The 26,240-nt window shown below is 39.1% G+C and overlaps 1 protein-coding gene across 1 annotated transcript in view; it reads right to left on the bottom strand.

The window, feature by feature from the left end:
• The window catches only part of LOC146608533 (sodium-driven chloride bicarbonate exchanger-like), a 44,428-nt gene that overhangs the window by 5,944 nt on the left and 12,244 nt on the right, over positions 1–26,240 (bottom strand). Inside the window, exons 3-16 of the mRNA XM_085348662.1 lie at positions 22,103–22,184; positions 13,843–13,986; positions 13,541–13,682; positions 13,183–13,343; positions 10,610–10,798; positions 8,473–8,561; positions 8,009–8,166; positions 7,762–7,849; positions 5,868–6,014; positions 5,173–5,273; positions 3,450–3,624; positions 2,628–2,761; positions 2,222–2,467; positions 325–430 (exon numbers count right to left, since the gene is read on the bottom strand). Coding sequence (XP_085204788.1) covers positions 325–430; positions 2,222–2,467; positions 2,628–2,761; positions 3,450–3,624; positions 5,173–5,273; positions 5,868–6,014; positions 7,762–7,849; positions 8,009–8,166; positions 8,473–8,561; positions 10,610–10,798; positions 13,183–13,343; positions 13,541–13,682; positions 13,843–13,986; positions 22,103–22,184 — 1,962 coding nt within the window. The remainder of the gene's footprint in view (positions 1–324; positions 431–2,221; positions 2,468–2,627; positions 2,762–3,449; positions 3,625–5,172; positions 5,274–5,867; positions 6,015–7,761; positions 7,850–8,008; positions 8,167–8,472; positions 8,562–10,609; positions 10,799–13,182; positions 13,344–13,540; positions 13,683–13,842; positions 13,987–22,102; positions 22,185–26,240) is intronic.

Here is a 26,240-nt window from a genome sequence, read left to right as displayed (position 1 = left end):
CATGTGTAGGAGTGGTGCAGCGCGCTGCCACCAGCGTGATCGATAAGTGACATCATCCCTTACACTGCATCTGCACCCTCATTTTGCACAGCTAGATACCATAAAATACTGCCCACATGATCCTAATCCCTGCCTAGTCTTATTATGTTTATGTAACAAAGTAAGGGCTGAGTACAACACAACATGTGTGGTGTTATGTTTCATTGCTGAATGAACAGTTTCTTTCTAGGTCCGGCCTTTCTTCTCCTCTGCATCAGGCATTATTTTAGACATATACATATATATGTATGTATGCAAGTGTTTTGCTATAATTTTTATTCTTACCGTGACCTCCAGCATGGTCCAGTTGACCTGCGAAGCAGTGATGTTTCTCTCGTCCCAGAAGTGCAGAGTCTCATTGCTGGGGTCCCTAGGTTCCACACAAGAACATCTATAGGAGGAGGATAAATAGATTCAATTTTCTTGAGTAAACACAACAGGCCAAGATAAATATACTCTATCTGCAGTTCATTAGCGGTGGCTGTGTATTTTGTGTATTTGTATTTAATATGTTCTGGCGCCACCTAGCAGAGAAGGCCATGATTTCTTCTTAAAGAAAAAAAGAGCCTTTCTAGACCTTAAAGTCAACTAAAGGATTGAATGAAATTAATCTTTAGTCGCTTTTATATGACGTAGCAAAGCAAATGTAGAATACGACATTAATATCAATGTACAGCTTAAAATGGCTGAGATGTAACTGTACACATCCAAGCATACACAAATTATCTCCTATTGCCCAGCCCTCCACCACTGACCCTTTGACCTAATATAAAACGCATCAAACCCGTTGAATTTTTTAAGTAAATGTGGTCATAAGTTACAAAATGAATATCATTCTCTATTAAAAGACCTGAAACTAGAAACCAGGAAAAGTGTTTACAGGTATCATAAATTCATTTAGAATTAGATGTTTTCTTTGTACAGACTTCTACATATCTTAATGACCTTGTAGTACCATATCACCCCATTAGAGCACTTCACTCTCACACTGCAGGCTTACTTGTTGTTCCTAGAGTATTTAAAAGTAGAATGGGAGGCAGAGCCTTCAGTTTTCAGGCCCCTCTTCTGTGGAACCAGCTTCCAGTTTGGATTCGGGAGACAGACACTATCTCTACTTTCAAGATTAGGCTTCAAACTTTCCTTTTTGCTAAAGCATATAGTTAGGGCTGGACCAGGTGACCCTGAATCCTCCCTTAGTTATGCTGCAATAGGTGTAGGCTGCTGGGGGATTCCCATGATGCATTGAGTATTTCTTCTTCAGTCACATTTCTCACTCACTATGTGTTAATAGACGTCTCTGCACCAAATCATACTTGTCATTAATCTCTGTCTCTCTTCCACAGCATGTCTTTATCATGTCTTCCTTCTCTCACCCCAACCGATTACAGCAGATGGCTGCCCCTCCCTGAGCCTGGTTCTGCTGGAGGTTTCTTCCTGTTAAAAGGGAGTTTTAACAGAAAAAGTGCTTGCTCATGATTGTTGGGTTTTTCTCTGTATGTATTATTGTAGGATCTACCTTACAATCTGAAGTTACTTGAGGTGACCGTTGTTGTGATTTAGGGCTGTATAAATAAAATAAAACTGAAACTGAAAAGTGAAGCCATTTCAATTTCAAATGAAATTGAAATGGCTTCACTTTTCATACCTGGATCCTGGTTCATCTTTTAAATGATTCATCACATTAAATAAACTGTCTTCTAAGTCTAAAACTTGGTGAGATTGGTTCCTTGGATTTGTTATTTTTTTGTGATTGTTAGTGTTACACTAGAGTTTCTCAAAGTTAAAATGCTTAAGCCTCACTGAATGCTTGTTTCACTCATAATATGTCGTAAAAACACTGTGTGGAGTTGTTGGTAACATTTTTCTGAGCTTAACTCATTCTGCTGGCATTTATCGAAACTAAATGTCAGCCTACCCTGCTGTCCACTACACCAGAATAGAAACTCACAGAAGGAGCTTTTGGCTTGACATAGCCACTAGCCAGCTTAAAGCACGATGATCCATCCTGACACACACTCAACATGGGATTATTCATCATAAAGCACAATCCATGTCTGAAAAAAATGAACAGCATGCCCGATACAGTGCTGTACCATCTGCCGTTTCTTGACACAGCAAAAGACTTGAGCACATGTGCTGAGTTAAGCACACCGTGCATGAGCTGTAACTAAAATGTACGTACGAGTACAACGTGAGTTTCTGAAGGTTGTTGTTCTTGTTGATGGGGTAATGCACCCCCAGGTGAAGTAGCTTCTCCAGGGCCTCATAGATGAAGATAATGCAGATCAGTGCAGCAAAAGCTTCCTCGGTGAAGCGTGTGATGTAACAGACAAGCGAGCTGGCATCCGTGGCTACCAGCAGCAGACAGAAGAAGGCTGTCCACAGGCCAATACAGGTCCTCAGGGAGAGGTAGGAGAGGCCGTATTCCCTGACGGACACAAAAAACACAGAAAAACATAGCAGTGGCAGAAAAGCAGGATACATAATTCAATATGACATTTCAACTGAAGCATAAAACACACACACCTATCAAATAAACAGAAACATTAGTGTATAAAAGAAGCACAAAGGTGTAGTGAATAGCCTACTTGCAGAACTTAAAGAGGATCTTCTCAAAGACAAGAACAGGCCCTGTGCTGCCCAGGATGGTGAGAGGCTGCCCAGCAAAAAGAGAGTAGGCTATTCCAGTCATGGAAGCCCCGAATAAGGATTCAATAGCACTCTGGAAACACACGCAATAATGCTCTGATTCATTTAGTCAAACACATGTTGTATTTGGAGTATTCTAGTTTAAATCAGCATTTACTATCATATAAGCTATAACGCTAACTTTATCCTGTTCACACATGCAAGGAGCCAACAGGAAGTCAGACAACATAAGTGAGGCTTGCCTGGGGAAAAAAAGCCAAAGAGCTTTGTCAGTGCCTGTGTCCAATAAAAACCTTTGCTACACAGAAGCATCAGTAAAGTCATCTTTAGAAACTGTTTTGAAACTGCTTTGGATATGTGTTAAAAATACATCTCACTGCATATAAAGAACATCTGTAGCTGTGCGCTTTTGGCCGGAAGCACCAATAAACTGGTCATTTATCCAATCTGACTATGGGCTACCAGCACATAGCTGGAGATGCATGAATGTGATCTGGAGGATCCAACTGTCTTTCAAAGTAATATCATTTTTGTCATAAAACTAAATAAAGGAGGACATGTGAGCTTTGACCTGGTGATGGTGCTTAAAGAAAATTTTTGATGAGATCAAATCCTTCAATTTCCTTCATTCATCTACTGGTTTCAAAGGCTTTGAGTTTGATGCGGTGTGCAGATGATTGTGTATATTCTTCTTGAATGTAAAGAGATGCTTTTGGGGCGTGTTTATAAAGGCTTGAGGAAAAAAATAACAATGATCTTACCACACGCCCCTCTGTAGCCTCACCCAAGAGTCCTCCAAAGGTGATCACAGGGGACATGCAGGCGCAGTAGAGGAAGAGAAATGAGGCTAGACACTGCAGACTGACAGCGTCTGTGTAGTCAGAAAGGTAGTGAGGAGCCTTTCTTTTGACATCCAAGATCAACCCACCACAAAACCTGTGGAGAAAAAGGGATTTTATGAAAGAGCTGCACATACGCATAAAGGTAACAAAGAGCAACTTATCTTACATCTTATTGTAAGATATTGTAAGATTCATAAGAACATCAACATGCCTTTAAACAAGTTATTTTCAGGGCACCAACACTAAAATTACTGTACCTCCGTGCATCCATATGAGTGATTGTGTTGACTCATGGCTCTATCTTTGTATACTTTCAATCACAATGAGCAGGCTCTACTGCTGCTGTGGACTGGGATGGTGGGGAACAATCTGGAAGTGGTTGGTGTGGCAAGCGCGCAAGTTGGTGGGCTGTTGTTCTTATTTCAGGCTAAGCAGCCAGATAGCTGAGCCTGGGTTTCCAGCCAATCTTAGTTGGCATAAGAGTCTGTACCGCAGTATACCGCAGCTAAGCAGACGTACATCACTCACTCTTCTGCCGCTAAACCCTTCCTGGGTGCTGCACTCTCACTTTATTCTTTCAAGCTTGGGTTAAAAAAAATTCCTGATGGCAATAAATTGAATCATTTGTTACCATCAGGGATTTTTTCTGGGGCGATAACAAGATGATATTCTTCATTTTTAATCCCTTCTTTAAATCTCATCTAATCTCAAAAACAGTTTTGAAGGCATATGAAAGTAAAAACGAAATTTATATTTTGAGATCTCATGCTTATATTATTAGGTGTTCATTGCTGAGACTTCAGAGAGCATTAAAAAACTATTAATAAAATAAGGTAAATAAATAAAGCATGGGGCCCTTGGCGGCTTGATTGCTGAAACTGGCTTTAGTTAGATGAAACATCATCCCTCTGGTGAGGAAGGAGTCCAAGGTATTGGCTACGTACAGTCGGCCTCTCCAGGATTCAGTGTCTATATGTTAGTCTTATCCCCAGGGGATGAGAGGTATGCTTCCCTGAATTCTTGCATCAGTGCTTATACGTCAAACGACTGTACAGATGGAAGGTGTCCCATCTGATTTGACCTACAAGGATGTGACTGGGAGGATTGGCCTGCCCAACCTGAACCCAAATGGCCTTTTGTTGTTGGATTTCTACTAAACATAAGGGTTTCCAAAAGTGCACCAACACACTCTAAGACAAAATTGTAAGATGGTCACATCCAGAAAGGACTACAGAAAGATGGACACATCTAGGAAGGACTGCAGAAAGATGGACACATCCAGGAATAATTACAGAAAGATGGACACATCCAGGACGGAGTGCAGAAAGGTGCAGGAAGCTTCCAATCTTCTTAAACAGCAGATGAAGATTTTTCTTTTGGTGGTGGTGGTGGTCAAAGTCACAGCACACTATTTGTATGAGCTGATAATGAATTAGAACCTAAACAAAAGGTCTCAGTGTGGAATTGATGTATGAGGAATAATAGGCAAGTAGGGCACTGCCTCTTAAGAGAACTAAATTTACAGTTTGAGGGCTGGAAGGAGGCTCACAGGCAACAGGAAGGTTCCAGGCACAAAAAGGAGTTTTGAGAGATCAGGGCTCTCAAAACACAGCAAATCATGATCTTTCTCTCTGACACTTACTTCCCAGTGCGCTGGAGCTCTGGGCCACCATGCCCTCCGTGCTCCCCAGACTCTCCAAGATCTGTCACTCCGTTGGGAACTGGGGGAATCTTCCGCTTTTCCTGTGTGTTTAAGATCACTGTCAGTCAGCTGTCTGCTGCCCACATCACTATAACTCTTAGTTGGAATCAAATCTCCACCAAATAGCCTGCATTTGGTACAATATAATTTTAAAAAGTCAAATAATTAAATCCTTATGGATCATATTCTGAGCTCATCAGTATAACAATCTAATTGCTCAGTGGTCTGTCAGTAATCCACTGCAGGAGCCTAATGATAAAAGAGAAATGGAAAACAATACCTGAAACAACATCTGTATTTTTTCAAAATGTTTCTTCTGTATGACTAAAAATTTCCCTTCAAGATTGCCTCTCTCTTTTCAGAGTAGACCAGAATAACTAATGGAGGGAAATAACTAATGCTTTGGAGAGGATTGAGAACAGAACCCTGGGGAGTCGCATCAAAGCACAGAGTACAACGCAGTAGAGATTAGAGGAGAACACAGATGTTTAAAAATTCTTGTCAGGCAGTAGGTCACAGAAGGGACTCACGGATATTTGTGAAAAAAAAATCATTATGTGCACACAGACTTTAAAACTCTGCATAGGTGCTCGGATTAAAGTCCCAAAAAACTGTCATTTTTACTCACTGTTTACCTGGGAGGGCACATTTTTAGGGGGCTCTATTCTGATGGAGGGGTCCCACTCTCCTGGGGGTAACACTGTCACCTGATCCAGAAACTCGTCAATGCCTGCCACCAAGTCATTCCTGTCTTTGGCCTTGTAAGCAACATCATGGAAAATCTGCAGAGAGGCAGATTAAATATAACCTAATGAAATGTAAACTCATATAGCATACCAGCCATACAGTCAGCAAATTATTATTTATAACCTAACTTCATTCACAACAACAGCATCCAAAGTGAATCTACAGAGGAATAAGACACATTAATGCTCCAATTTCTGTTGTCTAATGTTTATTTTTTTATCCAAAGAATATATGAAAAACAGTATCATTCTTGCTTGCACTGGCACGAAAGCAAATCATAGTGACACATTCAATCCATTTCCATATATGATGTAGGTTAACATCTCTGCCTTCTGTTTTCATGCATCCCAAAGGACTGCTGCCAACAGAGAAGGGGAAAAAAAGAGATAACATCTGGCTCAGATGATGGCATGTAACATTAGCTCATAGCTATACTGTGGGAAATCTCCTGTCAAGGTTTTCATGTCATACTTTACTGATTCCCAAAGGCTTTTTGTTGTTGATGTTTTTCCTTGCTTTTTTGACATAAGTCAAAGGTCAGGCTCAGATATAGAAAAGCAACCCTGAAGTGGGTAGTTGGGCTTTATTTATTGAAGCTTCTCAACTCCCCAAGCTACACTAATATCACGTATAAGAACAGAAAGCAAATCTCACATTGATTTTTCTAGGTTCAGGATACAAATGTGAGTATTTGACCCAGAATAACTAAGAAACCACCCAAGGATCATGGTATGTGTTAAGGCAGATTTGGAAAAAGACACTTACTCCATTACTGAGAACAACTTTAAGATGCTTTAGTTAACACTTTCCATTCCAATGACTTTAATCTTGACATCTTAAACTTGCAATGCATGATTTTCTAGAAAATGGATGGATGGATGGATGGATGGATGGATGGATGGATGGATGGATGGATGGATGGATGGATGGATGGATGGATGGATGGATGCTTTTGTAAAATTATCCATGTAAAAAGCTTCTCCTACAGAGTGGTGAGCCTCAGCCCATCAAATATGTGATTCCTTGACTTAAAAGGCATGACAGTATGACAGCTAAAAACAAAAGACAAATGTATGTATTATAAACATATTTGTAAAATGTTACAAAAAATGTTTGGAATAAAGCTTCCCACAAAATGCTCACAATGCAGTTTAGACGAATTGAAGTTTTAGAACACACAGCCATTTTTCCTCAGTCTGGCTGAACTTACACATTTTTAATGTACATCAGACTCTTCAAAGAATTGTCTGAGACCTGAACCATTATAACCAGACGCTTTTCTTTCCAAGCTCCTTTGACTACGATGACCTGGATGACTGAGAACCTGTTTGATTTGAGAAATTGTTTATATCAATCAAAAATGAGCTAATGTTTTTCATTAGAGAGTAAGATGTTAAAATGTTGTAGTTTATGCAATTTTTGTTTTCTATTTTTTAACTGTAAAAAATAAAAATTGGTTCATGAGATTTGTAAACCATTTCATTCTGTTTTTATTCGCATTTTACATAATATTCCAACTTTTTAGAATTGGAACTATCCTGATTGCAGTTTGCATTCCTATTCCTACTCTACTGTATTTGATCAACTAAGGAGATAATGTTTATGATAATTAAATTAAACATTACTTCACATATACAAGCAATTCCACTTTAATAGTAAAAACCTATAATCTAGAAAGCTTTTTTGCGTTTTATCTCACTGTGCCTAGAATCACTGCAAGAGTTAAAATATCCTAAAACACAGCATTAAACACCTGCTACTTTCTTCAGATTCTTGCCTCACCTCATCAGTCATCAGTGTAGCAATAGACCGGCCAATTTCATGATACTGTGGACCTTTCCCCAGAGGGCCAAGCAAGATGAAAAGAAACCTGCACAAGACAAAGAACAAAAGGTTTTTGGTAAAAGTCAAATCCTTTTTTAATGAGAAATTCAAAGGTTAACCGGCTCATCTATCCAGCCTTCGCACAGAATAAAGGAAGAAGGAGACAGAGGCAAGTTAAGGGCTTTGCCAACAATTTGTTTATTACCTGGTGGTGATGGGAACTTCAGCCAGGCCATTAAGCAGTACAGCAGGAGCTAGGCGGACAAAGGCCACCACAGGGCGCTCTAGGAATTCCAGCTCCCCTACCAGCACATTGGATGCCTCAGCACCAGGTGGGATTTTCTTCATGAAGTGGAGGTCAATCTGTAAAAGAAAAAGAAAACCACTACATTATTATAAAGTAAAAATGTTTATTGGTCTGCTTTAAAAACACAGTGATGTAGATGCAGTCGTACTGAACGTCTTATAAATGAGAATCAACAACACAGCAAGAATCAGGCTTTGAGAAGAAAGAAGTACTCCTGTTAAATTCCACTCAGTTTCCCAGGGTAAGAAGGTTGTGATTTCATATGTAACCCAGGCTTGGTTAAATATACAGCACTACTTATGTGTCCAGCTATCAATGCCCGTAGATAAACAGCAGGATCAGTGGTGGGTCTGGTAGCTAACCTTGCTGAAGTCAACAGTGCTGTTTTCTCGGCTGACGTCCTGTTTGCCCTCATTGTTGGCTGGCTGGGACTGAGGTGAGACTGTTTGCCCTGTCAGGTAGAGCAGGAAACCAACATCAGTTTTCACAGGGGCTCATCCTATCCCAATACCTCTTTCCCACACAAAGACAGAGATTTCCAGGGAGTGACTACAGGGTACAGTTACATTCTCTGAAAAAGGGTTACAGCACTGGTCCCTTTTGTTGTAGGTGCTGAGTCTTTATTGAGGACAAAAGCTTTAGCCCCAGTGATGAAACAAATAATATTGTACCCATTTTCAGAGTGTACCCGGTGAGTTAAAGCGCAATATATAAATTGTTGCTAGACCGTTTAAAGAGAGTTTAAAATAAGGTGCAATCTTTAACTTCCAGTTCAGATTTATGTGCATCAGTTAACCAGTGCTCATTTAAAGCACCTTATTCATTTTGTTTTATTTAAGTCAAAGATTTCACCTTGCAACTGTGGGCGTTAATGAAAACAGTTAAAGAAAAAAGCTAAAAATATGCCTTGCTCAGAATGTCAACTCTTTAAGTGAGTGTGCTATGGTGCTGCTTTTAAAGGAGTTCCAGCAATGAAATGTATATCTGTTCGATACGACACTATAGCTAAGAAACTGTAGCTTTAATATGGAAACTAGTGTGGCTTACAGCTGGCTCCTGGCCTACAACACTCCCATCACCACATTTTGATAAAGCCCACCGATTAATGCGCTATACATTATTTATTTAATCTACAATTAACATATTAATTTGTAACATTTATAATCCAAGTTGTTTCACTGTTTCCAGCCTTTCCGACAAGGGAAGATAACAGCCTGTGGGCTTTGGACTCATTTTTAACAGACAGAAGTAACAATGATATTATGCTGAACTCCTCCTTTAAAGGAATCATTTTAGCATATCATTTATTCAAAAGCAGTGTCCGTGTTTTATTCAGTTGCCAAAAAGGAGCACAAGTGTATTTCCCAGCTTTTATAAAGAAATGTTCAAAGATTTCTTTATAAAAGCTGATCCCCAAAAGCAGCAAAATAAAGACTAGTGAGCATTTACTGCAGTTAGTCATTACTGACTATTTTTTAGAGTTGCTCTACAAGTTCTTATGGTTTCTGTTTAACAAACATATTGATGACAGTGACAAGGAGGGGAGAGTATTATAGAAACTTTTGTGATTCTTCAGTTCAGTTAAGTCTATTCCCAGATGTGGAAAAACTCACAAAACCGCAACAACATAAACATTTCAACTCTTTATATTGCTTCACTTTGAAGCCTCAACAGTAGAAAAGCTGGAAGAACATTTTGACAGTGAGCCTTGGACAGGGAGAAAACTGCTTGAACTGAAGAATGCTGAGCTTTTCTTTTCTTTTTTGTCATGATTATTAACCAGCCATATCCAACCAATCACAATGTTACTCTCCTATCCTTAGCACGTTCTTTTTATACTACTACTGTCTACAGACTTTCTAATCAGCCTACAGGATATCTTGTTGCCCGTGCAGATTTTCTGATCTGTGTCTTCCAGTGAGATGGGGCAGTAGCCTTGTGCAACTGCCTAAAGGACACTAAGACATGTGGTTTTGTTTTCACCAAAGACCATGTCTGGAGTCATGTGATCAAAGCCCCTGCAGGAACTCAAAGGTGAAGAAGGAGTGGACAAGCATAACACACAAGAAACACGCTGCCTACAAGCCCTATAAGAAAAGGCCTTTCTGGGTGAAGTGCTCGTCAGGAGTGTTTTTTCAGGTGAACATTTAGGAGATTTTAAAGTGTGATAACAGAGGCCATTTACTGGGTAAGTTAAATATACGCATGCACACATGCATGCAAAATACAGCAGACAGGAAGAAAGACATACACAAACATGGAGAAACACAAACAAGAGGAGAAAATGAGATATCAAACAGCAGTAAAACAGCATGTCGAGATGGATAATTATTGGATCGTCATGCAAAGGATAATAGCATTAAACAGAAACATACTGCATATATTTGTTTACAACATCAACACGTGAGTAGCTGAGGACATTACAGAGTACAGAAAAGCTTGCAGTCTCATCTACAGACAGGTGTATGTGTGGGTGTCCTGTACATGTTCTGTGCTCACCATTCTTGTCCATGGAGTGAGGCTCAGACTGCTTCTTGCCAATATCAGCAAAGGAGCGTACAATAGGGATGCGGTTGGCCAGTTTTTTGTGGTTTTGGTGATGGTGTTGTTTGAGAAGAGCCTCACGGATCTTTCTCCTGGCATCTTCACCTACAGGGCCAGATGCCTCATACTGATCCAGAACCATGTCTAGGGAAGAAAACACACACAAACGCCATTGTGTTTAACGCAATACCCCTTAAAATGGTTGAATTCACAAAGGCTGCTGGTGTCCGGTGCTGTGTGGCAGCCAGCAATACTAAGCTGATTATTCCAACAAAAAATGACCTGATTTAATCGCACCAAACCAGGTTACATACAATAGATTTGTGCAGCAGAACAGTTTTTACCACAATCAGATAAAGCATTCAGTTTGAAGACCTCTAAATCTAAAACGCAGTTTGAAGCAGATCAAATGGTCCTCTGTATTGTCCTTGTGGATGAACTTCTTCTGGCATATTATGGTGCATGCTAACCTGGACTCCACCCCAATAAAACCCATTAAATCAGTGATTTTAATAATTAAGAGACCCTAACCTTAATATACAAAAACAGGAAATGATGCAAAGATCACAAATTAATAAGCAGTTGCAAAATAAAATGTATAAAAGCCAATGGCAAATAGAAATTAAAATTATTTGCTTGAGTATAGGTTTAGAACTGAGAGTTGGATCAGTAAGCAGACTACAGTGAGGAGTTGTACCATGAAGGCCTGCTAAAAAAGAGTGTAATTGCTACACAACAACTTAAACTCAATTGGAGGTCATATCATGGTTATACAGCAACCTGTCATCTGGTTGGTTAAAAAGATGACAATCCATTTCCTAATCTTATCAATGTAGGAAAAATCCTAAAATTCCATTCAGTTTTATTTATACAGCGTCAATTCACAACGACAACAGCACTTTGTTGTTGTGGTAGACCCCACAATAATACATACATTAAGCCAACAATAATATGACCCCCTATGAGCAAGCACTTTGGCAACAGTAGGAAGGAAAAACTCCCTAATAAAAAGAAACCTCCGGCAGAACCAGGCTCAGGGAGGGGCGGCCATCTGCCAGGACCAAAACAGAGTAGTGCTGCTGGTATAAATATCCCAAAGAGAATGAGATCAACAGATCATCAAAACGTCAAACCACTGAATGAACATTATATTACAACATATGGCATCTACAGCAGTATAAGCTACAATTAAAATTAAGGAAAGTTTCTTCATCCTTCATCCTGAGTAACCTCTGAACTGTGATGTGTTTGGTTACTGTAGATTTAAAGGTGCTGGTCAATGTGAAATGGAACGTGCCAGCTAGTCAAGTATTGTACAGTATTGTACAGTACTCCTTCATTCTGTTTGCGCACAATGTGGGTAAACTGTTAGAGTGAGGATCAAGTCAAGCAGGCGGTTTCTATTGAGATGATTTAATGAATTTGCAGCTCAGTGCACCGCTCTCTCTGTTGATATGAATCAATGGAGCTCACTCAATAGTCTCTTTCTTGGTTTCATTTTTTTTTTAAACAATCATTCAAAGAAGACAATATTTATTTAATTACACTTTGGATCTCTCTGCTTTAGCAAATGAACAGACTACACTGGTGTTCACAATTAACAGCTAAAATAAAAAAAATACATGTGATATGCTGTGAACAGTTGGGTTATGATCTTAGATTTAAATTATGTAATAGAGTTTCGCTAGCAGAGGTAAAATGGTAGTAAGTTTCAGAGAGGTGTGGAGCAACAAAAGCTTTGGCACACAATTCTGAAACAAGGGACAGTCAGAAGAGCAAGTGAGGCTAAGCCTAGAGCATGTGGAGCATCTGGATCAGGAAAGGGTGGATTTGGTACTTAATCATGGATAGTGGCAGTGGCTGACATCAAGACATTCTATTGGTGGATGGAAAAGGCTAGCATGAAGCACAGCACAGAAGCAGAAGTCTGTGCAGGCATAGTAGCAGGAAGTAATATGCAAGCTGGGACAGCATATACTGAGAGGCATAACCAAGTCACTGGGATATTGTACAGGAACATCTTTGCTGCATATGGATTAGAAATCCCCATGTCCCAATGGGACATGCCATCAAAAGTGGCTGAGAACACCAGCACAAAGTTCCTGTGGGACTTCTAGTTCCAGACAGGAACCAGCAACCAGACACAGAGGTGGCTGTCAAGGAGCAGAAGAGGGCAACTGTGTGGAAATCCCAACTGACAAGCAACATCAGAAAGAAGGAACATGAGAAAACTGTTGTACCAGAGACTGACAAAGTGTGGTCCAAAAATAGAGCTTGACACTGGGAGAGTGGCTCGATTATATTAAGTACTTGAGCAAAGAAGCTTTCAAGAGAAACACCACGAAGAGCTTCACAACAAAAGCCAACATAAAAACAAAAAGTTAACCAAACACGAGTCTAAAGATGAGGTTTTAGCTGGGGGTTGTTTTTTTTTATTATGTAGATTTTGAACAAATGTGCCTGCTGCATGTTTTTGTGCCATGAAGGTCGCATAAACCCTTTTAAAAATCACTTCATCTAGTGTTTACCTGCAATCTCTTCCAGTGAGTTTGCCCTCATATCCAGCATCACAGTGCCATTCATGATGCAGCTGCGAAGTTCAAAGAGACTGTGTAGAGACAGAGTGGCTACATAGGGTTTACTCCACCGCTCACCACCATCCTCAACGTCTTCCTCAAACTTAAGCCACCTGCAACCAAAAGAAAACACACAAAAAAATTCCTCGATTTTTCCTTGTATTTTCCTTTTAGTTTTGATGTGTACATTATGTTTTATCACATTGCTAACTCATAGTCCTCTGGCCACATCAATTTAATAAGCTTTTATTTAGATAGAAACAATTCAAAGTCTCAAGCACAACAGGGGAGAAAAAATACAAAGGCATACCTTGCTGTCTCCTTCCATTCAGCATCCTCACCCTCCCTGAGGCAGATTTCGTCCAGCTCAGTGAACAGGGCGTGGGGGATGTGTTCCTCATCGCCATCCTCAGTCCCCAACAGAAACTGCACCCTCTGAGCTGGTGTGTCTGCTGCAGCAAGTTTGATAGGTGGAAGACAAGCACAGAAAAGAAGAAAAAAGCCAAAGAAATTAAGAATTTGAATACCACTGGAAGACATGGATTAGAAGCACATAACCCAGGTTCTGTAAAAATGTGTAATCTAAATCAGCATTTTAGAACCAAAACCTACTGTGTGATGGGGATTCTCTTCCATCCTCAGCTGTGGAATCCCTCTCTTTGGACCTCTTCCTGTGTCTGTGTCCATGGTGACGATGTCGTCGGTGCGACCTCCTGCCTAGAGGAACGTGAACCCCAATGTATAGAGTGCGGTGACCTAGAGAAAAGATGGAAAAAGATGAAGATTAGCTGTGTCATTGATCTAAAATTTTACAGACCTAATCGGTGAGTCACTCACCAGTGACTCATACGCAGGAATACTGCCAATGTGGGATGTGGCAAGATTAAGAAGTAGCTCAGTAAAAGCCCAAAATGTCACAAGTTTAATTCTTAGAGACAAACTTTTATTTATCAGGAAATGTCCTGATTATTTCAGTGAATGTTTTTAATTATTCATGTAAAATCTGTTATCTTTTCAAAATCAAAATGCAAAATAAAACAGCTGGGTTGCATTGTGCAGTCTTACATTACTCTATAACTGCCTAACCAAACACTTTTACCATCTGGGTAAACTAATTATTATATATTATATATTATATTATATTTAAACGTGGCAGAAATTTTATTAATGTTGTTAGATCCCTGGCACAACTGGGGGTACGTACATCCTGTGGAAATAAAGCTAAGTATCATTAGCATGATAACTGTGACAGAGGTCACCCATACAGATAAATAAAACAAAAGACCTGGTGTAGAATACAAAGAAAATGGGACTGAGCAACAATCCTTGTGGTACTCCAGTGAAAAGAAAACATCCTTTAGCCTTTAGCCACCATATTTTGAGTCATTTGCTGTAAACTTTGTGGAAAACTTGTAAATATTATTTTACCTAAACCTTTTTCTACAGGTGAACACGTTGCTACATGTGTTAGGACAGCAGCTGAATGAGTACATTGATTAAATATACCAATGCACATCATCTAATTCAACTTATAGACCTTTCATTCCCAAGTAGAAGTAAATCACATATAGAATTGCAGTGTTGAGTTTAGACTTTAGCCTATTTTTATGCATATAAAAAGAACCCATACTGGCATATTTTTAACTGTCACAAATGCTGGTTTAATAAAGAAAATTATATTATTATATCATATTTCAAAAACGGGTCTAGAAAAAAATAATAAAAACAAGCTATCATAGCTTGTAGCTTGTACATAAATAAAAATAACAATGCTCAACTTGCCCAGTAATATAGAGAAGTAAATGCCATTGTCTGTTAGGTAAAAACCACAAAGACATTATTTAACGAACTACTACCTCTAGGGTCTTTGGTCATCTTTGCACAAGTTGAAATGATTTTGACATTATAATATCTTTGTAATTACTTACTTTCATCAAATAAATACAGAACAGATAATGAAAGGGAGATTGTGAAAGGATATTGTACAATGTAGCACAAAGGCCTTTTTCTAATGTCCATGTGTATGTACGCGCGCATCCGCAGGGTCAGTGAGAAGATAATGCGAGCTGACTTTCTCCTCTTTTATTGCAATCGAGCTGCCTGGCCACTGCTGCCTTCCTGCCGGCTCTCAGCTCTGTGTCCGGACACAGACAATACTTCTACACACGCTGTTCTCTTTATTTGGCTTCACCACCGTATGAGGCGCCACATTGTCCGGCATAATGTGACACCACATGGATATACCCCATGAAATTTGATGCTAGGGAGCCACAAAATAGGGTGCGTCAAAGGAGCATCACTTTAAGTCATTTTTTTCTCACCAGAAAGATGACACAAGGGAAAGTGGTTGGTTATACTGTTTTCATCAACCCATCAAAGGCACTAGCACTTTTGTACAAATTTACATGTCTACTTTACTGAAAAAACAACACTCTTGCTGGCATTCACCTTTAGAGGAAAAGATCAAACCCATTTTGCATACCACTGTAAAAAAGGTTATTTCATTCATAAATAATTTATCATTAGCAACCATTAAATATATCACTTTGTTTGTAACAGTATACATGCTGAATTAAAGTGAAAGTATGCATTTGAAATTAGTGTTCATGTGAAAACTGTGTGCATTTCAACACAACATTTCAACTGTACAAGTACAAGTATTTTAAATCCTCAGGATATGTGTATTTTTTAATATAGGAGGAAAGATTATTTATTATTATATTTGCAATGTACAGTTGAAGTGTGAATACACTTCCTATACATATCTGATTGATTATCAGAAAAACTCGGTACTGTATATTTTCGGTACTGTATATTGTATATTTTGTCAGATAAAAATATCCCAGTGATTGCCTTGAATTGTTTTCACTTGCTTGGATACATGCCTAATCTCATCACAGCATACTAATCAGATTTAAGCAATGAAAAGACAAAAGATGAATCATCTAGGAGCACAGTAACATCAGATCATTTCAGAGTACACACCCTGCACCAATAGGAATCCAGAGAAAAAATTAGATCTCAGAGGATGCAATGAGAAAATGAACGACAGGTCAGAATAGATTTGTAGTTTGGAGGCTATCTTCTTAACAGAGCATGTACCGTTGCCGATGCAAACTGTTCTCAGCATTGACTGAATTATGCATGTCAGAAGCCGAGGAGAGAATGACTGTGCATATGCAGGAAATTTCATATATGAACAGACAGGACCTAGGCAGCTGAGGAACACATAACAGGAAAGCAAGAGAGCTTTAGAGTTCATGAGCAAGTCTCACAAGTGAAGGACTTTACAAAAATAGCACTTGTCCTCCAGGCCTAAACTACTGCTGATGTCATAGGATGTTTCTTTTCCTTTTCTTCTGTTGCCACATCTCACTGGCTTTCAGTCAGCCTCAGCCTGAATTCACTCAGCTGTGTGACATGCTGTGTTTTAGCGTCCACATCCTCAAGTCCATGGGTGTGTATTCATGTATGTGTAGGATTACGTGACTACTGACAAAAGTAATTCTGATTGGCTTTTGCTGGGTTTTGCAGTCTTATCATACAACTGCCTTGGCCTCTGAAGAAGCAGTACAGTTTATGTTCTCAGTTTATTCATGTCATGTGTGGCAACCTCTTGTACTTGTTGACATTGCAAAGTTTTCTTTGATTAGAGATAGTCTTTATATATATCTCAGTTTTTGATGCCAACTGGAGACTATTTAAAATAGCTAAAATAGCTGATTATTTCAAATATATTCATATTCAAAATTCTGTAAAATATACATTTACAGAATATATTCCTAATGTCAGTAACTTCCTAAAGCAGCTGCTTGCTATAATTTCATATCAAATGTTAATCAAACATGAAACAAGTATTTCTGGGAACTCCTTTCAGTGTTGCTCCAAATTTTATGCAATATAGAATATTGCAGAGTAAAGTCAACAAGACTAAAGTCAGCATGCAGCTAATAATAGTAAACATGCTAAGTGTGACAAGGGTGCGGTAACATCAATGCAATAAAACCTAAATCATGTGTGTGGGGTTGCCCAGCTAGCAGTTGTATGGATGTCCCCAACAGAAACACTCTTAAAAAAGGTGCGTGACCTAGCCTTTGGTATTCTCCTGGTGTAATGTGCATGCAGGTACACAGGAGGCTGCAGTCCCTGGCACTCCAGTGTGGCAACCACTGGAGGGACACATGATTCCTTCTGTAAGAAGGATCCCAGGAAGGAGTTTGTTGCTTTTCCTAAACCCTTTAGTTCTGGTTACATTTTTAAGCTCAGACACTGCAAAGTGAAGCCACGTCTGGCTCTCATCAGCAAAAAACAGGAGATGAAAAGTTAAAAGCTCCAGTGTGGGACAGCTATAGGTAGACTCCCTATCCTTAAACACGAAGGCAGGCATAGGATACAGAAACATCGGATTTTATCTAGACAGCAATAGGAGTGTTTCGAGTGAAAGTTCCTTTAAGTAAAGACATTCTAAAGGCTCAAAAGGCAGCTCTAAAAGTGCCTCTAAAACTGTCAGTAAATCGCACAAGGGAAAAACAGGCTTGGCAGGAGGCCTCAGCTAGTGGCCTCCCTTCATAAACCTCCTTATCTGAGAATTCTGACCAATTGGTGCAGAACCAAAGCCAACATGACAGGCTGAAATTGCAGCCAAATACATTTTAATACATGTTATCTAGCAAATCCTGAAGGAAGCATAACAGCTTTGGAACTGAGCACTATCTGAACACCATATCTAAGATACACACCATAAAGTGAACATGTGGAAAGAGCTGTTGCACTCTGAATGGTCTCAATGACCCACAGAAGAAGAACAGACTCATTCAAATTCAAGTTTTCACATGCCAGGCCCTGAGAACTAACTGCATTGGATGTGGTTGAAAAAGCTGCCTATGTCTCTGTGACGCTAAGTCCCTCAACCCTCTTGGGATTGAGTCACAAAGGCAGTGGCCACTGCTGGTTGTGGAGCAGACAGGCTCATTGCTTCTCATTGACCCAACAGGCCATGGATGGTCATCCATGACCTGTTGGGTCAATGAGAAGCAATTAAAATCAGAGACAGTCACTGCTCCCTGAGGTTGAAAGGGAGAAACACATGTAGCAGCACATTCAGCCATGGGTGAGGTGAGATTTTGTGTCCTCGCCCTCGTTTCTTATAGAAAATAATTCATTGCATGATGCAAACAGATTTACGGACGCCTTACCAAACTTGTCCCACAGCTGGTAAACTATTTTGGGATTGAGTCACCACTCCCTGTAGAGTAGAGAACCTCTGGAGAGCAAATCCGCTCCAGTGTTCAACACACCAGGAACATGCGTCACACTTAATGAGAGGAGTTGTTTGCTGCTCTACATAATCAGGCTGTGAGCCAACTTGTGTAATGTCACCGAGAGAAAGCCTCCCTGACAGTTTATATACACCACTGCTGTTGCATTGACGTCCTTAACAAGACATTACAATTTTCAGAAGCAGCAAGAAATAGCTCAAAGCCAGAAAAACTGTCCTCCACATATTTGTTTGAAGGAGCAACTTCAAACAAGTGCCATTTATGGTCCTTCTCTTGAAAATACCCCCCTACCCAGTCAATGAAGCACCTGTTGTCAGAGTTTTCCTCATAACAACCACATCCAAGTGGTCACCAACAGCGAACACTTCTGGGTCTCCCCACTCACAGAGACCTATCAGGCATACATCTGAGAAGACATCTCACATCCAGCTGCAGGTGAGATACCCAGTGCTGAAAGTCCTCCATCCTCAACAGCTCCTGAGCGATGACAGAGATTACTGAGGACATCAGCTTATCAAAAGACCATGTTTCCCTTGTGAAAAAGGGGAAGGTGGTGGCGAAATTTCTCCTTGACTTTGAACAGTTATATCATCCTGATTTTGAATTTAATGTCAGCAAACATGTCTCAAAAATGTTGGGACCGGGCAACAAAAGATTACAAAAAGTAAGCGGTGATAAAGAAATAACCGGAGGAACATTTTGCACCTAATTAAGTTAACTGAGCTTCTCTTAAGTAAAAGTGGAAGAGATTTACCACTCTATAAAAATCTAGAGCTTTCAGAATAATGCTCATTAACAGCAAAGGCTGTGACTATGTCACCATATAGAGCATATCATATACTCAAGAGATTCTGAGACTCTAGAGAAGTCTCTGTGTGTAAGGGACACTAATAAGTCAATATTGAATGCTCATGATCTTCTCAACCTAAAGCGGCACTGCATTAAACCCAGCCATGATTATGTCATGGAAATATCTACATAGACTCAAGATCACTTCTAGAAATTGCTGTTCATGAAAACAGTCCACCATGTTATCCACAAGCTTTGTTATCCAAAGAAGAAGTAACATGTGAACAGAAACGTCACCGCTCTTCTCTGGTGTAGTCAAGATCTTTTTCAGGAAAGGCCTCACATATTTCAGAGGGATAATGCTAAACCGCACGCTGTACCTTTTACAACAGCGTAGCTTCATTGTTGAAGAGCCCAGGATTTGAATTGCCTGCCTGCAGTCCGGACCTTTCAAAAATATGACAGAAGACCCACGACTGTTGAGCAGCTAGAGTCCTAGAATGTCAGACAGGAATGAGATAACATTCCTCCTCAAAAGGTCCAACTGATGATCTCTTTAGTTCCCAAATGTTTACGACTCTTGTTGAAATAATATTTTTGTAACATGTTGCTGCAAACAAATTCAAATTTAAATTCAAAACAAGCTCATATTATTCTTTTCATATTTTCATATTTTTTTTATTTACATTTCACACAACATTCCAATTTTTTAGAATAGGGGTCATACTTAACACATTAAGGGAATACTTTCTATTGAGATATTGTTCAATTTTGTATTTGAATTGGATCTATTAACAGTGATGTAATACACATAATTAACTCTCCTAGAACTAATCTAGTAGGAGGAGTTATGCAGTGACATAACTTCAGAGGATCTTCTTTTCCTGCTTTTTGAAGAGTCTGTGTTACCACAGCAACAGACAAGAATAAAGTAATTATGGAAACCATCATCCAGAGATGCGGGTCCTTGAGATGAAAGTACTGCCTCACTGACAGAGTGTCAGAATAAAAGACTGACATTTCTGCCAGCTACCTAGATCCACGTTGCCTGGTAACAAAAATTCTGTGGATGCTGACGGGGAACCAATTCTGCTTCAGTAATAACTCATCTTTTGAGTGTACCAAAGCTTTCTATTGTTTGACTATTGCACAGAAAACTCTTTAATGCTCTCGGTATGAATGTACATTTATTTTCACCATTTGCCTCCTAACAGGCCTTTGTCTTGTATGCTGCTTTCTAAAATTATTTCATGTACCCACATTATTTTGCCTATTTTCACCTAGTTTAGATTGTCTTTGGTCATCTTACTAAACATGTAAATACATCAGGGTTGTTTTGGGGTTTTTTTTATTACACTTGTATTGCAAAATTACAGGTTTAGCACGTTAGTATGAGTAATGTTCACTACCTTTAATCAATCAAGGCTTTATTCGCCACGTGCAGGTTGGCCTGCAGTGAAATAGGACCCCCCCCCCCCCCAACCTTACACACACGACACAGACATCACATGGGGATACAGGTCGGAGATTGGTAGCGTTACAGAAAAAAAAAACACTGAAATATACACTACAATGGGAAAGTACAAGAGGAAAAAAAAGAGACCTCTACTCATGCTGGGCTCCTGGGAGGACAGCATGAGAACAGGAAACAAAAAAAACAGCCGGTTCCGCTTTCTTAATTCTTCGATAAGTCAGGGCCAAGCCAGCTCCGATCAGCCAGAACCCTGTTACCATGGTTCCGAATAGGTAGATATCTTCAGCACTCAGGCTCACCCAAGCCCAAACTTCTCGTTGAGAAAGGGGTGTCAATTGCATTTAGGGACCAATTGATCAAATCCATAATTCCTCTTTTAGGTTTTAGAGAACAGACTGTGAGAGAGTGTTCCAGGGAAAAGTAATACAAAAAAACACGAGACTAGACAAGGACATAAGAGGCTAAGCAGGGAAGCTAAGGGAAAGGTGGAGAGGAGAAAAGTGCGACCGCCTTCGTCAAGAGCAAGAGCAGAAGAAAAATGTCAAATAATAAAGGTAATAAATTCAAAAATAGATATGGGGACAGTTGTATTACTAAAACTGGTGAGTCAACATTCAATTCTCTCATTGTTGTTAACATAGTCAGGTTAGTCTTTGTCTTAACATGCGATGCTACTTAGCACTATAAAGTTAATGACTTTTAAACATATCATAACAGAGAGCCTGTTCCAGATCCTCTTGGACTAAACCCAAGGTTTGGTCTGCTTACATTATATGATTGTCATGGAGTACTGATCTTTTTGCATTTTTAAGATGTTTTCTTATTTGCTGATATTTCCCTGTGGATTTATTAAGGTTTTTCTTTTTAAACAAAAATTAAGTCCACTTTTACAAAAAGGAAACCCTTTTGTAACCCTTTGAACTTTGTTGTCTATTCAGGATGCTGTTTGGTGCAGAAATTGCACCTCTGTCTCTTTTATGTCATCTGAAATGCTGATGCAAGCAGATGTGCAGAGAAAAGACCTTGTGCTCTTTGATGCAGCAGCACTCACATCAAAATCCAACATCCATTTGCAATGACTTAGACAGGTGGACTGATATTATATACGGCTTTTCTGGTGTTCCTAGGCTCTGCTATGATTAACACTGCTATGTTGTAGCTTTTATATATTACATTGATATTATATAACACATGAAAATGATAGATATAATTGATCAGTGTTATGGAAAATGTTGGTGTGAGCAGTTGTTGAGTCACCTGGGAATAAACATTTGAATATTTTGGCCTCTGTTGTATCAAGCAAATGTTCAGTATCACTTAGTGATGTTACCTTCTAGTTCTTCCTTCTCAAAATTGGTGGTGAGCATGGAGCGTGTGCCCCCGCGGTCCACTATTGCCTCTTCATCAGTTCTCTACAGGAGACACACAGAGGCAAAGGTGATTACTCAGCATTAAAAAAATAAGAACCAACAATTTGTATGTAGCATGCACATTTTTAATATTATCTTCCTACAAATTCACAGGTGTAGCACTTCCCTGTTGCCCTAAATGCAACAATTCTCTGCCTCCCCTGCTATCAGCCTAGTGAGACGATGTGTCTTGAAATAAACACACAGGAAAACTCAGCATTAAGGCTGAAATCCAGTCACTGTTACCATGGCAACAACAGACAGCCAATTGCAATTTAGAAGGAGCACATTCATCTATGGAATGCCAGAGTACACCATTTTCAGTTACACCTTTAAGAAGATCGCCTTATTGTGTGTACGCTTTAAATCATGTAAACGCTAACCCACCCACACCTTCCCCAAGCCCAGTTTCTTGGGAAATGGAGCAAGAGCACACACTCAGTGTAGAGTGGAAGAAACAAGGCCTGGTGATAATGGACACAGAGTAGTGCTTTTCTGGTAACACCCTTCTATAAATAGCTCTGACCTTGACAAATAAAAAAACACACTTTTGAGTGTTCACTGTGCTTTTAATATTCACTGAAAACACTGAAATATGAATGTGGTGTTTTTAACATATGCTCTGGAGACAAAAAAAAAAGGAGACAACTTCTGTGGCTTCTAGTAGTAGAAAGGTGGTCGTAGCGATAAATTCTCTATCTCCTTGTCACTTTCTCTTATACCTCTGACTCTGCGTCTTATCACTCTCTCTCTTTTTATTAGGAGCTCCTAGATCATATGTGTTTTACTAGATGTTCCCTATGAATGTGCAAATCATCGAATTATTCAGTATCAACAAGCATTTTGGTAGTCTTCACACAATAGTATTTGACCAAAAAAATAAACTTAGCACAAAAAGTAGAGAAATTTGTGTTCGGTCTATTTTTCTTTGTTAGGGCCCTCAGGCTGTTGTGGCTTCTGCATGCCACTGACGCCCCTGTTTGCTAAATAAATAAACGGCCAATATACCTTGTTGCTTCAGACTTCAATCATCTACACTACACCAAAAAAAAGGACAATAGCATGATTTGTACAGTTTGTACAGGGCTAAAAATTCATCTGTTCTCATGTCTTTCATTGATGCCTCTAAGGCTTTTGATCGAGTGAACCACAGAAAACTTTTTGATAAAATGAAGAGACGGGGAGTTCCTCAGTACATCGTGAGGATTCTCTCTTACTGGTACGCTCATCAGAACATGCAGGTTAAATGGGGAAGCAGTATTTCTGCCCCCTTTGGTGTCAGCAATGGTGTTAGACAGGGTGGGATTTTGTCTCCAATTTTATTTAATTTGTATGTTGATGATTTGTCCATACAACTGAGAGCCTGTAACACTGGGTGTATATTAGGTAAAGCACTGATAAATCATCTTATGTATGCAGATGACCTGGTTGTTTTTAGTCCAAGCAGTGCTGGGTTACAGGATCTTCTTAATGTCTGTACTGAATATGGTGTGCAATATGACATTGAGTACAATGCTGCTAAAAGTGCTGTTTTGATATGTAGAACCAAGCAGGATAAACAGCTAAATTTCCCTTTGTTTAAACTGGCACAAAAAACTCTTGAAGTTCATAAAAAGGTGAAATACCTCGGTCACTTTATTACTGAGCAAATGAATGATGATGATGACATATACAGACAACGGTGTAAGCTCTATGTGCAGGCAAATACTATTGCACGCAAATTCAGCTTTTGTTCACTTCCAGTTAAAGTGGCTTTGTTTAAAGCGTATTGCACACCGCTATATACTGCCCCCTTGTGGTCATCCTACAAACAATGTAGCATGCAGAAGCTGCATGTTGCATATAATGATGCGATGAGAATCCTTTGCAGGATACCTAGAAGTGGTAGTGCCAGCCAGATGTTTGTAGCTGTGGGTGTTTGGACTTTTAAAGCACTTTTAAGGAAGCTAATGTTCAATTTTAGAGAACGACTGGATGGTTCGAGTAACAGTATAATTTTAGCACTCACAGATCCGACACTGAGTGGTTCCCGTTACTCATCCAGTCTCAGAAAGCACTGGTTAAAGTGTTTGTGTATTTATTGATTTATTTTAAGTAATTGTGTTTTATGTATATTATGGTTTTATATTTTTTTACAAATGTTTTAGATACTTATTTATATACATATATATATTTAATGGTTTATACCTTGTGTTGGGGGGGAGTGTTGTGTGTGTGTGTTTTTTTTGTCTTGTTTTTATGGACATGAAGTCTGCCAATAAAGATTGAATTGAATAAGTTGTTGACAGAGAAAATTTGAAGTTTTTCATGGACATTTCAAAATGGCAGCAATGCTGCCCATTGGCTCCAAAATATCTCACCATGTTGACCATTATATGGTTAGAATATCTTTGCAGACTGTGACGCAGGAAGGCAGTTTTTACACCCTGTTTAAGGTCAAGGAAAAACTTTTAATGAATTAGACATGGAAAAAACTATGAATATGTGAAGCATATATTTGAAGTTACTGAACTGGAGACAGGGCTGGAGAGTTAAGTTAATCATTTAGACTAAGACAGTTACTTTTTGTCATTTTAAGTCTGAAATTTCATGTTAACTTATATATGCAAAGGAGGCGCTTTGAGACCCTCAAAGCGCCTTACAATTCTACTTTATAATTCCCCTCTGGCCATCACCAGTAGGTGGTAGGTGAAGTGTCTTGCCCAAGGACAAAATGACCGAGAGTGTCCAAGCTGGGGCTCGAAACGGCAACCTTCTGATTACAAGGCGAACTGCCAACTCTTGAGCCACCATCGCCCTAAATAACAATAATTATTATTATTATTTGGTGTAAAAAAAAAAAGTTTATACAAATCATTTTATAGATTTTTCCATAGCATTACGTTTGAATTTAACAGTTCAATCTTTCAAATAACGGACAAATATTTGTGAAATTATGATACATTTGTGAATGTATTTTAACAATCTAAATATGCATATGTACAGACAGATACATTTAAAAAAAACAAGAAAATTATGTTTTATTACATTTACAGTGATTTTACGTTGATTTACATTTGAAATGTTAAATCACAGTCTATTTATGTGAATTTAATGATATTCTAGAAGAACAGTACAAAACTGTAAAATACACAGTAAAATACTTTTATATTACAATTTTTTTTACAGTGTGGCAGATGGTAAATGATAATCTGACATTTCCTCAGTGTCTCCATTTTGTCACTATTTATGCCTATGCATCCAGAATCAACCCTCTACAGACTCCATGTACTGCACCTCAATCTACAGTCACACATATGAGTCACTCAAGACAAAGTGTGTATATGTCAAGGAGCGAAAAAGTACAGAAACACTAATAAACTGATATAATCCCTGTCCTTTTCTTTCTTGGTAGAAGCTGCAGTGAAGATCTGAATGTTTGTAACAGTTCTGGTGTCATGCTTTGCCAAAAGGTGGATCCAAAGAGCAAACCCAGGCAACACTTGGCAAGTTTAAAGAAGTCATAGTTAAGAAGTGAATGGTTTACTGATAGAGAGCAGTTGGCAGGGAGATTTAGCAGCACTACAGGTTTGCATATGGGAGCCCTGTCAAAGAAGAGATAAAGAATTACCAGGAGTCGAAGAGGAGAATATGGTCCACCTGTGATAGTCATTAGTTTTATTAGTTATTAGTATAGTTAAGAGTGAATGGAAACTTAGAGATTGTTTGTGGGCAGTTGGTGGATATCCAAGTTTGGTTAATTATGGAATTAATAATGACGACCATGATCTGTCAGAGAAATCTTGCAAACTCAGGCCGTGTATACTCCATATTTGATTACTAGACAGGTGTACGGAGAGCTTCTTCAATGGAGAAACTCCACTCAGGATGGACTCAGAGGAGCCAGAACAACTACTCTACATGACACTTAATAGCAAAGAATATTAAGAAAAACAAGATCTTTCTCGACTCTTCCTCACAGTAAATCTGTAGTACTGCAAAGGTCACTTAACTGGTTTATTTGACAGGGTGACTCCAAAACTTTGTTCTGGGTTTGTGCACCCTAATTTAAAGTAGAGA

The sequence above is a fragment of the Diplotaxodon limnothrissa genome, linkage group LG23, assembly GCF_057381915.1.
Source record: "Diplotaxodon limnothrissa isolate DT_005_m linkage group LG23, D_limnothrissa_male_GT1.1, whole genome shotgun sequence".
Classification (NCBI taxonomy): Eukaryota; Metazoa; Chordata; class Actinopteri; order Cichliformes; family Cichlidae; genus Diplotaxodon; species Diplotaxodon limnothrissa.
The sequence above is the reverse complement of the archived record's forward strand: the minus strand, read 5'-3'. Positions and strand labels throughout refer to the sequence as shown.